Source organism: Zootermopsis nevadensis, unplaced genomic scaffold, assembly GCF_977971745.1.
Source record: "Zootermopsis nevadensis isolate Lab colony 2312 unplaced genomic scaffold, Znev_1.0 Znev_ptg000022l, whole genome shotgun sequence".
NCBI classification, from domain to species: Eukaryota; Metazoa; Arthropoda; class Insecta; order Blattodea; family Termopsidae; genus Zootermopsis; species Zootermopsis nevadensis.
Genome location: NW_028259154.1, coordinates 16080786 through 16095877, shown reverse-complemented (window position 1 = coordinate 16095877; position 15092 = coordinate 16080786). Strand labels below are relative to the sequence as shown.

The following is a 15092-nucleotide window of genomic DNA, read 5'->3' as shown; positions in this document are numbered from 1 at the left end:
TTTCAGAGACAATATTTGTCCATGTGATGTAACTGTATGTCCAGACTATTCCACATTTATACCTGCCCATAGCCTGTATTTGTAGCTCAGTGTTAGCCACTGAAGGGCTGTTGGGCAGAGACAAGTGCTTGCTTAGCTTGGCTTTACCTCTGGAAGGTATATATGTAAGACAGTCTGGACACACATTTACATCATAAGCCAAATGATGTGGACATAGATGGTCCTTGAAATGTCAGTGATTGACATAGTTGACAGCAAAAAATACTACATTAATTTACAGTTTGTCTGTTCTATATAAAATGTATGGTTTTATAATTTTGGTTCTTTTATATACTTTATTTATAAAGTGGCTTTTTCTCTGTAATATTAATTGGTGCAAGGTCCTTGTGCCATATGAATAAATCAAAAGATACCAGCATTTCAGATTACAATGTTTCACGCCAGATTTTATGCTTGCTGTCTGAAGGGTCATTGTTTGATTTTATAGCAATCCACCATTGCCACATCCTGTCAGTAAACTGTTCCACTGCAGCACAAGTCATTTGGATCCCAGTGGAAGTTGTAAGACTCCACATCATGAACATCGCCGCAGTTTGAAGGAAGCCAGTGAGGCTCAGAAACAGCACTACCAACGTAGCAGTGTGAGTGAAGCAAGTGTTGCTTATGAGAACCTCAATATGGATTACATAGCGAAACTCACTTCTGAAGGTTATGCCCAGGATGCTGTGATAAGGGCCTTAGGTATTACAAGAAATGACATTGAAATGGCTTGGGACATTCTTCATGAATTTGCTACAAAACAAACCACTACATGATCTATGCATAACCCTGTGATGGGTAATTTTCGTTGATATTTGCTAGATTAATTTTATAACAAAATAATAAATGTATATTTAAATGCAATATTCTTGGAAGGAACTCAGATAGAAAGTGTTAATTATTATTGGAATTGTGACAACACAGCGAGGATAAAATGCTGGTGTTGTTTAAAAAAAAATTTGAAAATGTGATAATACTGATCATAATCATGGGGTCATGTTTTGTATGTAAATGAGTTGCCTTTTCATTTCCATTTTATCTTGTTGAGGCTGGTAATACAAATGTAGGTCAGGATATCTGCATAATTCATATTTTGCCATTACCTTAGGGGATTCAAAACAGATTATTAGTAATCTGTATAACTTAATTTGACACCTATAATGCAATTGAAAAACTGTGGTACACTTTCATATCATTTGATTTTTGTAATTTCTCATATGCACAGTCCATTGTTTTGTGTTTTATTATCTTCACATGGTGATGTGTGAATTCATTGCATGGAGCGTATTGATTTGTATTATAACTGACTAGGCTTCCATAGATAAAGTTATTGCATCATGTGTTTATTACTTTACAAAACAAAATGAAATGAAGGTCACCTTCTGAGACTGGTAAAACAATTTCTGAGAATTACTGATGTAATAAATTGCGATAATATGTCTACATATATGGTGAAATGCATTAGTCCTATGAATGATAATATGCAGGGTATTAAGATATTTGATTCAGCTAGAATGAAAATTACTAATTATTCTTTAAAATAATATTATAGAAATTTATTACAATGTGGTGTGCTAAATTAAAAAGTTATCTTTTTTACAGTACTTTCATTAAGTGTACTTTTAACTGAAGTATCACAAAGCATGTAAATTTCTATTCCAAGTAATAACTAATACTGGTTAATGTCGTTTGTTGGTGGTTTTATCCCTCCACCAATTACTAGTCAATGTGTACCTCATTACAGTTAACCATTTTAGTACAATACTGTCAATCTTAACTTTTCTGGAATATAATATGAGCCATCTCACTCATTTCTGTGATGATAACATACAGCAGAATTCCTCGTTTTCTGAATTATATGTGTTCTCAATGTTGACACATTTTCATCCTGTTTGGTCAGTCCTTTTAATAACTGTTGATAAGTAAGAGTGTTTATGTGGTGTGTGTATTGTGTTGGAAATGTATGTGTAGGTTATCTTTTTTTGGCATGAGGAAATTGAGATTTAATCACTTGCAGTTTGCACTTTAACATAGATGTTATATTTATACATTTAAATAACGTATTTCACGGATACTGTATGTGGTATACAAACTACTACTTCCAAAAATATTTACGGTGCAAATTTGTCAGCAAAGTATTTCATGAGCTTGAAATAAATTACAACTGTGCTAATGTGGCACTTGTAAAACGAAGAGTATAATATGGTTAGCTCATTTTACTTGATCTTGACAGTTCTGAAGAATCGTGTGCCATTTAAGAGCATGTGTTTAGTATTTTACATTCACATTTTTATTGAATTCTTCAAAGAGAGCTCCTTATATATACAGTATATATTTGACATAAAATATTTATCTCTTTAGAATGATTAACATTTGTAGGATTCGACGTTTTCACATTGGTATAAGTTTTATATTGTGGTCTTCTGGGTGGTTGTGCCACGTGGTCTTATCTTCATACCCCACTGTTTCAGAGAAATATGCTATCTCTGTATTCAGGGTTCAAGTGAATAGGGTTAAGATGTTGATGGATATAGGATGAGGATTGGGCCAAGGAGCAAGAAAGATTGTCCTTTCAGAGCCAAGTATTTCAAAGTTATAGACTTTAATTTGAAAAGTGACTTGAGTCACATCAAACATCTAAGAGGGCTGCTTGTGGCCCATGGATGTGAGTTTTGACATGTCTGTAATATATTATTCAGCTGTCACATGATGACAATGATGTTGTTTAGCTTTCACATGCAGAAGGAATTATTTTTGTTGTTTCATCATCATCATCATTATTATTGTCTAGAAATGAAGAAGTTAGGCCACTTGACATGTTGTAACCACAGTCTTTTTAAAAGTCATCCTTGATTTGAAATATTGTAATAGTTTGCGAAGTCTCTCACATTGTGTTCTGTCAGTATGTTGAACACAGTTGGATCTGTATTTTAATTGTCTGATATTGGTTCTATTTTTACTTTGTTTAATGTTTCTACATTTCTTTAATTGTTCAATTTCCACTTCCATGTAAAAGTGTTGGTGAGCTAGGGTGCTATAAATTTTTATTGCAGTGTGTTTGTGGACTATTGATGGTTTTTTTATTTATGCTGCAAAACTCACAATTCACTCTCTGCTTTGGACCACATTCTATTATTCACATGTTGTTCATTACCTGTATTCAGGATTGCAAGATGAAGGAATGCATATAACACAAATTATTTTGATAAGGTGCTTATATGTAAATACTGCTTTTAAGTCAGAAGTGTGCACAAATAGAGCACTGAGGATGTCAGTACTAAGGGTGATGGGAGACAGAGGAACCCAGTTGTAATCCTAGAATTTCCTAGTATGTGCAGTATGTTAAGTTATTCAGTTTTTAATTTTATTAGAAGAGTGGTGCTTGCTTATAGAGTATACCCAGGGCTACTGTGACTTAAATCTATTAGCCATTTATCCATGCTTTTAGATCAAAGCAGAAATGTACTTGACATCAATTTGTGTTAATTTGTTTGTGAGTGGGCAAACATTTATGAGGTCCAGGGTGAACCAGTCCTACAGTTTAACCAATTTTATTAGGTTCTCATACTCAAATTTGCAGCATGAATTAAAACTTTTATCTGTTTTATTTAACCTCAGATTTTAATTCCACCTGTTCCATACTCTCAGTTTCCTGGCTTTATTTGATTCTTTTTAGTCTATGTTGTCATAAGGACAGGATAGTGATGCATAAATGTGTAGGGGTGTTTGGAAGTGTTAAGACATAATCGATATTTTCACTAAACTACATTAATTAAGATTCTGTGAATTGTTGAAGTGGGCACTATATGAGACTGAGAAAGGATGTTCAAAAATGTAAAGGAAGTGAGAGAGTGGTCTTGGAGTAAATTATGAATCCTGTATACCAAAGGTCTTGGGTTCAGTTTTTAATCCCAACTTTTATTTATAACAAAGTGAAAACTTTGTAAATATTTGGAACACTCAGCTGTCACCGTGGCTGAAAACCTGCTATGAAACAGGCACCGCAAAAATATACTGCTGTCCCCATTCTGAACTACTGCTTATCCATTCATATTCTCAGCATATTTTTATAATCAATTTAATATTATTTTTCCATTGTGATGTCCTATGATATTTACCTGTCAGAATCCTGAACTGTAAATCACCTGTATGCTATTAATTGTATCTGAACATCTATGAGGTGTTAATGGTGTGAACTCTTCTCAACTGAAACACAATTGGAGAGCTATAATCTAATTTTCCAAATGTGTTTGTTGTGATTTTGCATTCCCCATTGGTCTTCATGTTTATTCATTACAAGTAATTTATTATTTGTTGCAAAAATAATTATGTTGCAAATCACTCTGTTGAATTTCACAAATAAAGTTGTTGACATAATTATCATTTATCAGCCATGTGTCATGGCTTATGCACATTCCAGCTGGCCATGTGTTAACAGTAGCATAACATTAAATTGTTAAACCCCAGTTATAGTCTGGCTGGCAGCCCTGTAGTTCTGGTGTTATGAGATTTGAGATTCATATGGCATGAAGATGTTCATATTGGTTTTTTGGGCTGTATGCCATGTGGACTTTCAGGTAGATTTCTGTATTTCAGGGGAACATACTGCCTGCATCTTCAGCCATGAAACATGGGTATTTAACTGCAAGTCCATGTGTTGTTACAGTGCAAAAGACCAACATTGACACAGGGGTCTTAAATCACCTGTTCCTGTATGATGTTGGTGAAGCAACAGTACTGACATAACACTGCATAAAGATGTATATTGTTATTCTTTTTATATTGACATTTTTGAAAAGTGTCTCAAATGAAAGTTATATCTCTTAATGAGTATATATTTTATGATATACCTATATTTTATTTTATGAGTGGTTTTTGGAAGATATGATGAACTTTCAACTTGAGCTTCATGTAGTAACAGTAAGGGTTATTTTAGATTGATATGGATAGGAATATAATTTCCCCAGTAACAGTTACTGTAGTGTTTGAATACAAAGTTTCACTGAAATGTGTTGAGTAGTTCCAGAGATGAAACATGCAAACAAATGGACCCACCCTTCCCATGATATGTTCATTTCATACACTTTTGTGAAGAATACATAAAAATTGTCATGCAACATGAAGACTAGCTAGGTCTTGCCATGTCAATGCATATTTTGTAACTTTGTGGTGCACAGCTATCCTGTCTCTAGTCATGATATATATGTTTGTATATTTTTATCCCATCTAAGTTAGAATGAATAAAGAGGTTATAAAGCAGCAGGTTACAGCAGGGGTGTGCTGAAATTGGTTCTGTCTACTTCTGTTTCTTTCAAATAATGTACCACTTGCACTATTGGACTCAGATGTAAAATGTGAAGAATCTTATGAGACATTCTTTATTATTCTGTGATATTAAGTTGTGCAAGAAAATGCTGACTATTCTGCTAATTTCATAAACAATTAAACATCTATATCTCTACCCACTTTCCAAAATTATTGTTACTGTCATAAGAGTTGCCAACCTTTTAGTACCCATGAACTTCAGAAGTAAGGCCTATGTATTAGTTACCAAGTATGTAAACTAATTATTATTTGCGAGGAAAATGTAGAGGATACTCGTAGAGTCTGCAGAAGATAAAGAAAGGGTTTAATGAAATTAACAAAATATAAAGTCTTATTTAAAAAATAATATAACTGAAATCAATCCTTGCTTTAATTGTAATGTACAGTAACTTGTATTTTTACATAAAAATATTCTTATGCTAAGTTATTAGAGGCACAGTCGTGAAATATTGCCTGCACTCCAGGATATTTAGTCATGTCTCTGTACATTCTTTTGTGGAATGAAGATAGTTTTTAAAGTTGTATTTACTGAAATAAATATGTAGAGTTCTTCAGACAGAACTAGAATATTAATTCCACTTTGTACATGACCAAAGTTTTCTTAAGGTATTCTGTGTTATTCTTAATATCCTTTGCCAAGATACACATGTACTAGCTAGTATTGTTACTGCTAGTTTTGAAAATGTGGGTCCCCATGTCAGATATTTCAGGGAGATTATTTGGCAGCTGTGCCAGGGCATGGCCTTTCCACTCTGCATGAACACTGCATTAATTGCTGCCGTTCCTAATCTGTCTGGTGATGTTGAATATATTCCCCATCATCTCGGATACATTCCCCACATCTCCTAAACTGATTGTAGATTACACGATTTCTCCAAGTTCTTCTGTAGTGTAAACTCGTAATGTTCTGCATAAAGAGAACCTTGGACAAAACTGAGTCGTCTGAGGAAAAGTAGCAACTAATGTGGTGATTGCACATAGCAGAAACTCTGTGCCTTGGCAGAGCAGCCACATAAGCTGTCTGTAACTGCCTAGGCAAATGTAAATCAATAGTATAAACAAACAGAACAAAAAATACCAACTTAAGACAAATTAATGTGTAGCAACTAACTCACTGGTTGGCCTTTGAAATATTCTATTTGATGTCTGCTATCACACTACAATCACATGCTAGCAAAACTAATAGTATTAGCAGCAATAGTCAATGCAAAGAGCACAAATCATTCCAACAAGTGCTTGCCAATGTTGAATGGAAATTTTAAAAATAATTATAAATATATATAGTATAAATAAAATAACATTTTATTTATTAACATTAAACAAAAATAATGATTTTTTTATAGTTTTATAAATAGTTATTTAGCTGTAAAATAATTGTGGCCATTTTTATTTTATTTTAGTAGTATATGCTTCTGTTGAATCTAACTTACCACCCATCTTCAAATTGTTTACTTCATTTTATAAACATTGTGTGATGAACACAGAACATAATATTTAACAACAAGAATCAAAATATGGAAAAAATTTCAATTATTATTTACTTCCCTAGTAGTAACTAGAATAAGTTTTAGATGTAGGCTTCTGCAATTAATCCTTTCTCTTTCTTTTCACATTCACTTATCTTGTGCTGAAAGTAATTGAAGTTTGAACGTAGCATTATATAATAAATAAATTGCCTCTGCGTTGAATGGGCAATTAAATGACATTAATGTAACTCTAGTCACTTTTTCAGTAGTTGTTTATAATATGCTAAGGGACATTCTGAAAATTGCTACAGTGAAATCTTCATAATTTAGCCATGAATGTACATCATTTAAAGACAGTAAAACTTAAAAGAAGTAACTAAATTAATAATTATTATTAGTCATGATTCATTAAATCAGTATTGCTTTGTCTCTTGAATCTCTACAATATGAAGTGATGGATGTGGTGATCTTTGTTATTAATAATATGGACATCATATTTTCTCCTAAAAATACAAGACTTTAAAAAATGCCTTCATTTTTGATACTGGAAAATAGTCCTAGGACTCAGAGACCTGCTAACAATTATGTTTATTCTAGTCTTTTGAGTAAATAGACATAGCACACCCCTGAAAGGAATGTGGTATAGAGAGGACTGCTAGATTGTCAGACCTGGAAGATGCACACAGAAAGTCTCTACATTGTAATGATTTCCAAACTATGTGACATCTCCCTCTTGGAGTGAACACCACATTCAGTTATGAGGCAGTGGTTGGTCAGATCTTCCCTAATGAAACAATTGCATCCTTTCATACAATTTAGAATTTGTAGTAATGTGTGATTGTTTGCATTTTTGCCATTGTGTATAACAGTGCACTGCAAGATGGGGAATGAAATATGCAGATATTTTACACATTTCTGGTTTAGAGTCGAAAGAATTGTTTGAATAACTGGTAACATATTTTATAATATATCAAGTATAAACATGGGAATTGTACAGTGTTTTTAGGTTAGGGTTGCCAACTTCAAATTACTGTAACTGAAGTATTTCTTTGTTTATTTCTGAATTCATCATTAGTTCAGTCTGGGACAGAATGAGATAAAATAATTGTAAATATGCTGATGATGAGTGTAGCCTATGAAGTTTTGAAATATTTTCCATCACTGTTCTTGCTATTGTATCTCCTTTTTGAGTGTATCTTCTGCCATATGTGCCTATTTACCTTTCTCTCTGTATTTCACATTCAATATGTATTGTTTAAGAAAGAAAACTAATAAGACCAATACCTTGTATATTCTTAAATTATTGTGGTTTAGACTCTGAATAAGACTGAATTTAAGTAATTGTTGTGATTGGAAGTAATCTCAAATTTAATTTAATATTATGCCAAAAATGTGTTGGAATTCTGCTGTATTATCATATTTATTATTAAACCATGGAACTTTGAAGAGGGGTGTCACATATGGAGTATATAAATGAGTTACTGTGAAGGGAAGAGAAAGTTCAAGTAAGCTCAATACAACCATTTTTTAAACTAATCATTCTGTGTTTTCTCTCACATTATTGTTAATAATATGTGGCATGGACAGGACTAGATTGGTTATAATTTTGCCATGTTATTACTTTTTTGTACATATAATATGAGAAATAAAGAATAAATGTTGATTACAGATGTTTCTGACAGCTAATATTCTATAAACAGAGTCCCCCCTAGCATAATTAAAATATTAAGGTCATACTCAGAACTAGCTGCAAGGATTAATCATGTAGTTTGCCCCCATATGAACTTGTTACACAAGTTTTATTAAATGCACTTAGCCACAGTTGGTCACAAGCATTGGGTGTCTATAAGGGATTATCAAATTCTGCTCTGTATGCTGTCCGGTTATTTATGATGTATGTGGGCCGTGGGATTTGTTGTCAGGTATTCGTAGGACTTCACAATGTAGAGAAAGATGGAAGGGTAGTTCAGTAAGTTGGATGGCAGTTAACGTTGTTACCAGCTGAACTCTTGGAATTATCTACTGCTATGGTTTAATACCAACTGTTTCTGGCAGGTCGTTTGTACAGTTAAAGTAGTACTGCGGATAGATGGCGAGCGTCGTAGGCCACCTACGTTGCCAATCTTTAACATCGTGTAGTCGGTTGTAAGTTATATCTGTAGTAGAAAATTTAAATGCCTGTTTCTAACTGCAGTTATTTTATGTATATTCTTCCTACGAATTTCTTGGAATATTATATTTGTGCAATGGATACTGTGTAGAAACAAGCAGAATACGTTGTTACAAGTGTGACGAACTTGTCGACGGTAATAGGTTAGAATGCGAAGATCGTATATATGGTGCCTTGCGGGTTTTGTGATAGTGTGTATAATTTGGTTGCACTTGTTGCTCGAAAATTTAAAGTTTGTTATACCACCAACAAAACACAAATTTTTTAACTTTGACAACGTAACAGGAGTTGAGGAAATTATCGTGCCTAATGTGATACATTTTATTCTGTTTGGTCAGAATTCTCTAGATTTTGTATCCTTTCTCAGCATTTTATCGGCGTTAAAGGTACATACCATCGTTTTCCTTCTTAAAGCTGCAGACATGCAACACTTTTTCATAGTTATAAACAAAGTTAGAAGGATGTTTACGTAGGCCACGTGCATGTTTGTGTGATTTACTACATTAGTTTTGTTTTGTAGCGTAAACACTTAAAGTAATTACCATTACTGTAATACGGTTTCGGAATTTTTATGGCGAAAATAAAGCTGTAATTGTACCGGATTTAGGGTATAATAATTTTAAATGTTGATGTCTAAAGCTCTGCATATGAAGTTCAGTGCAGTTGCATGATCAGCTGTATACCAACCTACAACTGAGGTATCCTGCCTATGGTGTTCTGTCCAATTTTTGTTTTCATAATGCCTTATTTGCTGCCAGTATTACATTAGTCTTACGCTTATTTCAGTATTAGAATTTATATCACATGTCTCATTTATCATACCGTAAAATACGCAATGTATAATTTTGTATTGGCCAAGTAGAATATGATACAGAATATTTAAGTTAAAATTATAGTGAAACATTTTGTTTTTTCTACATACAGTAGAATTAAAACAAAGAATTGTAATTTTTAGTCTTCGTTATAATTCCCGAGGCATTATAATACATGGAGTATCCGTACTGTCTTTTCTTTTAATTTTTAGAGTTCCACAAATCCTCTTGTCCTAAAATTATCTCAGAAATTGTTCATATAGTATTTATTACGTGTCACCTTGCACAGCATTATTTTATTTTTTTCAGAACATCGAGATTGAATATAACCAGCCACAGTGGCCGCACAGTCTGAGGTGTGGGCCGTGATAGATTGGACACTGGAACCGTGGGTTCAAATCCCACTCAAGGCACGGATGCTTGCGTCTCTCTATGTGTTGTGCTGTCCTGTGTATGGTTAGAGGCCCTGCAATGGGCTGATCCCTTGTCCAAGGAGTCCTACCAAATGTCTAAATAGATTAAGTAACCTCCAGAAGAGGTGGCCAAGACTTACACTGGGTTGTAAAGCCACAGATGATGATGAGGCTGAATAAAATATGAATTATCTACAAAAGTTGGACATATCAGAGCCCTATCCATGAATTAAGATTGAGCCATTTATATTAAAAGTTGGTAGCTCCAATTCTGTGACAGGAACTCTTCTGACTTTGCATCAAAAAGAAAGGTGTCAGTCAAGATGAAGGTGCTACATTTGCAGTTAGTCATTAAGGTGATAGAATATTGTGTTATTTCAGGTCCAGCAACCAGAAATAGTTTATATACACAGTGATGCAGAGAAGTTTGGGGGACATTATTGGACAGTCCTTCAAACATTGTCATTTCCAAACACATCACTGGTATTATCATACCGTCCAAGACCTACTCATGTATTTGGACAGCCATTAAGTTCAGTATACCATGCATCTGATGTGGCTAGAATTCAAGTGCTGATGGAATGTGGTGGAATCTACATTGATGCTGACACACTAATTCTTCGGTCATTAAACCGTTTTCGTCACTTTGAAATGGCTGTTGGTTGGCCGCAGGGAGAGTACATGGGCACTCAGGTGAAGTAATTCATAAAATTAATAGTTCAGCCATTGACAACTGAGTACATGTATACTTGGAGAAGCTCACAGACTGAATTTGTTACAAGTATAGGGTGTTGATTGCCTTCATTAACATTTATCATACAGGTACAGGGGATTTATTTTCCTGAATTATTGTCCTGCCAGCCAGAGTTTAGTTCTTGAGAGAAATGGTTTAGTGGCATGCTAGTGTGACACTCGATTAGCTGTATTGTGTGTAAGCTGTATTACACTGACAGTAAAGGTTAACTTACTGCAGTGATGCTGCATTAATAAACAGGATTGGAATGGTGTACTCTGTTGTACACTAAAATTCCAAAGTGTTTTTTATGCTACATTACAGGCAGTGACATCAGCAGGGCACCCAAGGGAATAACACATGTGGTATTTGTGTCAAAGATGACAGTAGTATCCCAGGTCATTGTTGAAACTGTGTGATTGATATAACAGTGTGATCAGGTCACTGTCGTAACAATGTAATGAAACACATGACAGACAGACTAAATTGTTTTTATTGTTTCCTTCCATCCTGCCTGTCGGTTGCTAGGTGATGTAAGATATAATACACAGTCTATGTTGGCTGTTATATAGCTTGGCAGCCCTATGCAGTTTAATGTATGAATAAATGTATTTGATATTATCTCAAGGCAGTGGTACAGCAGTAAATATTTAGAAAATATATATAATATTACATCCTCTTGCAATTAGGATTTCAGTTTAATGATATGTAAGAATCATTTAGTGTTTGTCTCCTGCAGTACAACTTTCATTATCAGATACAAAGTTAAAATACCTCTTGTTTATACTGTATGCTAAGCTTCTTAGAGATGCATGTAGATGGCTAACATAATACAGATGTAGTTACAAGCATTAAATTCATATTTTTAAAAGATATGTGATGTAAGAAGGAAGCAGTTTAATTACTTCAATATTTTTTTACAAAGAACTTCTGTGGCCAAGAATGCATACTCCAGCTGGTGTAAAATTAATTTAAATATAACCTCAGAATTATCATAAAATCTTTATACAAGTTATTCAGGTATTTATTTGGTAATGTTTCATAACACTGAAAGTGGCTAACAGCATCCAAACTGGGAAAGTATGCCAGTCCCAATAGTTTAATACTGTATACCATTTCAGAATGATCAACCAGTGTTTAACATGACCTTCAGGGCCCCAGCCTGGAATTTACTGCCTTAATTTCGATTTTATTCCATAGACATCTAATGGATTGTTTGTATTCATTATGTAGATTCTGGTGGCTCATAAGGAAGCTCGTTTTTTACCACTGTGGCTGAACAGCTACAGACATTACCATCCACGAGACTGGTACTACAATGCTGGTCAGCAGCCAACAGAACAAATACTGGACAAGGCACCATACCTGGTTCACAGGGTTCCAGGCTTGTTTGGTGTGCACAATCTTGCTGCTCGTCTTTATGGGCTAAACCCATGGCCACAATGGCATCGTATGTTCACGGTGCATCTCTTAAGCAGACATGCTCCTGCCCCTCAGAAGCTTGATGAGAAATTTGTTATTCATTACAGAGCACCATTTGGTGACATGGCAAGGTGGCTGTTATACAAGCTGGAACCAAAAGTACCGTTCCCACAAGCGGGCCATTACATTTACAGTAAATCTATGAATACCAGCATTTGTTCAATAGGAGGTAGCAGTGGAACTGGCAAGTGACAGTAGTCATTAGGAATAAGAAGAAAGTCAAATAAGAATTTATAAAATTCAGAAATATGCCCATTCCAGCAGGTATTTACAGTATCTGAGAGTGGAAGAAAAACATAACCTTCCAGTGCATCTCTTAATGTATATTTAAATTTATTATAATACTGCACTGAGGTTTAAGAAATGTTAATGCTGTTAGGGCAGTATTTATTCTTTTTAAAGTGATTATCCTGGAGTATGAAAATATTGAATAATTCAACATTCTAAGTATATTTAGCTGAACTGATAAGTTAAAGATTTTCTCATATTTATGTAATCTCTTTTTGTTACAGCTATTATATACTAGGATCCAATCTGTACAACCAAACATTGTATCCACTGTTTGCTGTGTGCGTGTTTGCCCCACACACATCTTACCCATAAGTCTTTGCACTTAGCTTATGAATGTATGCATGGTACATTACAGACTGGTTCTAAATGCTATGACTGGAATAACTAGACTTCCATTATAGTGAATAGCGAAGTGTATTTTGTTACTGTTCTTCAAAATGGCGAACAATGTGGAAATGGTAATTCATATCATTGTGCTATTTAATTGTTTGATGAGTCATTGAATTCACACAGATCTATTGCTTTCAGATTTGTATTCAAATCTGAGCACTTCTGTTTTATTACCATAATTAACATTGAAACTATAAAACTTTTCAAATTGTTCATAAATGTTTTTTATTCTCTTCATTATTCCTTTGGAAACATTTGTTCTGTGGAACTTTCCTGCCTATTATCATGTGCCTTTCCTAATAAAAGCCATGTATCTTTGCACTTCTGAATCCTGAACCTATGTCTACTATGTAAGAGGAGGATAGCATTCAAATAGATGAAAACTTGTCTGAGCAAAATACAGAAAGGATCTTATTTGCCTCTGACATCTCCAACATAGCTGAGAAGTTCTGATAAGCATGAAAAATAATACCTAATTGGGCTACAGGCTCAGCAAGCTAACACTAGACTTTGAACCTGTTGTCAAGAAACAACATAGCCTGATGGAAATTGAATTAATAACTTCTCAAATTTAGTGTGGGAGAAGGATTCATTGTGACAAAGTAGATGGTGATGGTATTGTTGTTATTATTAAAAATACTTGTCTTACTAATGCTTTGCTGTATCCATGCAACCATTTATTTTGTTAAATTTTTCAGGTGTGTTCTTTGCCTTCTTCCTCGGTCATCAGTGGATCATCTTGTGAGCATGGATTACTTCATCCCAGTTTGATTGAATTTCGTTCACAGTTCAGTGGGATTTCAGTCTACCATTCTTGTAATGTTGTAACAACTGCCATTTCAAGTAAATTTTACTGAGACTTTTTCAAAATTTCCATTAGAAGGCATTGTTGCATGTTTGCTGAGTAAATTAATACATGCTTTTATGAACCCTGATTTGCTTTTCTTACTAATCCATCCAAGAACATATAATGGAGGAAGCAAAGAGTTTTGAATACACCAGGTCTGAAATTGAGCCCTGTTGTCACACTCATACATATCTCAGTTTTCCTTCCAGAGGAAAAGTGTGGCTCTTTGGGTATACCCTGACTTGGCTGGGATCTGTTGCAGTGTGTTCATGCATAATAACTGGGATTTTGTTTTTCTTCCTCTTCTTTCTAACTGCACCATAATCCATGTGCATCTATTAAAGAACATGGAATCATGTCCTGTGGTAAGCTATTCTGTCCTTTGTTCATGATTTTTTTTTGTCTTTTTAGGTGAAATGTTTTGGTGTAGGACATAATTTCTCCCCCAACACAGAATCATTTGCTTCATAAGCCAGTGTGTAAAAGTGAAGCAGAAGTAGTATATGTAGTTCCCTCCACCCTTATTTTGTTAATTGATGTGGCCAGTAGTGAGCATCAAAGTAAATTCTTGTTTATTTTTCTTTTGCTTTTATTGTTTTACAATTTACGTGTGAATACGAAATCCCCTTGAAATTGTTTGGTTCCACAAATTTGGTTATGACTTTTAAATTGATTTATTATCCTGGTCACGCACACAGTTCCTATGGAAAACATTTTTATACCCATCTCGCTCAAAGACTTTCACAGCAAAGAGGTTATGTTTATGATATCTGTTTTCGTCATATTAAAGACACGATTGGTATAGAGTGGTAGAGGTCATGTCTGTGGGATATAAGATCTTTGGTTCTCGTCCGCCAGTCAGGTGCGGTGCAATCCTGTAAGCAGGTGGCAATCGTTACCTTCATTAAGTCGCCGATGACGGCTGTTTGTGCTGTTGTGTTCTTTTGAAGGCTGACTTTCTTGTGATGAGCTGATTAGTACTAGGGAACATAATAAATTACTTACGAAGTGCACTTGTTTTGTGATGGCACGAGAGGTTCCTGTGTCTGTCTTCGCTGGGGTAATCCAAAGGTACAGTACGAATCAACAAACTTCCAACTATGTGTAATGTACAACTGCAAGAT

General features: G+C 34.4%; 3 protein-coding genes and 1 long non-coding RNA gene across 6 annotated transcripts in view; 3 read left to right on the top strand and 1 right to left on the bottom strand.

The window, feature by feature from the left end:
• The window catches only part of Cbl (E3 ubiquitin-protein ligase CBL), a 61110-nt gene extending 52610 nt beyond the window's left edge, over positions 1-8500 (top strand). The window contains exon 12 of the mRNA XM_022072463.2: positions 488-8500. Within this exon, the coding sequence (XP_021928155.1) occupies positions 488-815 (328 nt within the window). The 3' untranslated portion in view covers positions 816-8500. The remainder of the gene's footprint in view (positions 1-487) is intronic.
• Positions 8501-8852: 352 nt separating this feature from the next.
• Positions 8853-13340, top strand: LOC147873033 (uncharacterized). 3 transcript variants are annotated; one of them, XM_087353527.1, is made up of 5 exons: positions 8853-9386; positions 10607-10918; positions 12192-12351; positions 12488-12624; positions 12953-13340. In XM_087353527.1, the coding sequence occupies exons 1-4, from the start codon at positions 9150-9152 to the stop codon at positions 12583-12585; spliced, it is 807 nt and encodes a 268-aa protein (XP_087209653.1). In that variant the 5' UTR covers positions 8853-9149; the 3' UTR covers positions 12586-12624; positions 12953-13340. The 3 variants fall into 3 exon arrangements, with proteins under 3 accessions (XP_087209653.1, XP_087209652.1, XP_087209651.1); XM_087353526.1 differs by having other exon boundaries at positions 8854-9386; positions 12488-13340; XM_087353525.1 differs by having other exon boundaries at positions 8862-9386; positions 12192-12624.
• LOC147873032 (uncharacterized) lies at positions 11434-15063 on the bottom strand. Its single transcript, XR_015536406.1, has 2 exons — positions 14974-15063; positions 11434-12527 (listed from the first exon to the last, which is right to left on the bottom strand). It is a non-coding gene; the product is annotated as an uncharacterized LOC147873032 (long non-coding RNA).
• Positions 14900-15092, top strand: part of LOC110833899 (uncharacterized) — a 41976-nt gene continuing 41783 nt past the window's right edge. The window contains exon 1 of the mRNA XM_022072469.2: positions 14900-15039. The gene's annotated coding sequence lies outside the window, so the exon portion shown is untranslated. The remainder of the gene's footprint in view (positions 15040-15092) is intronic.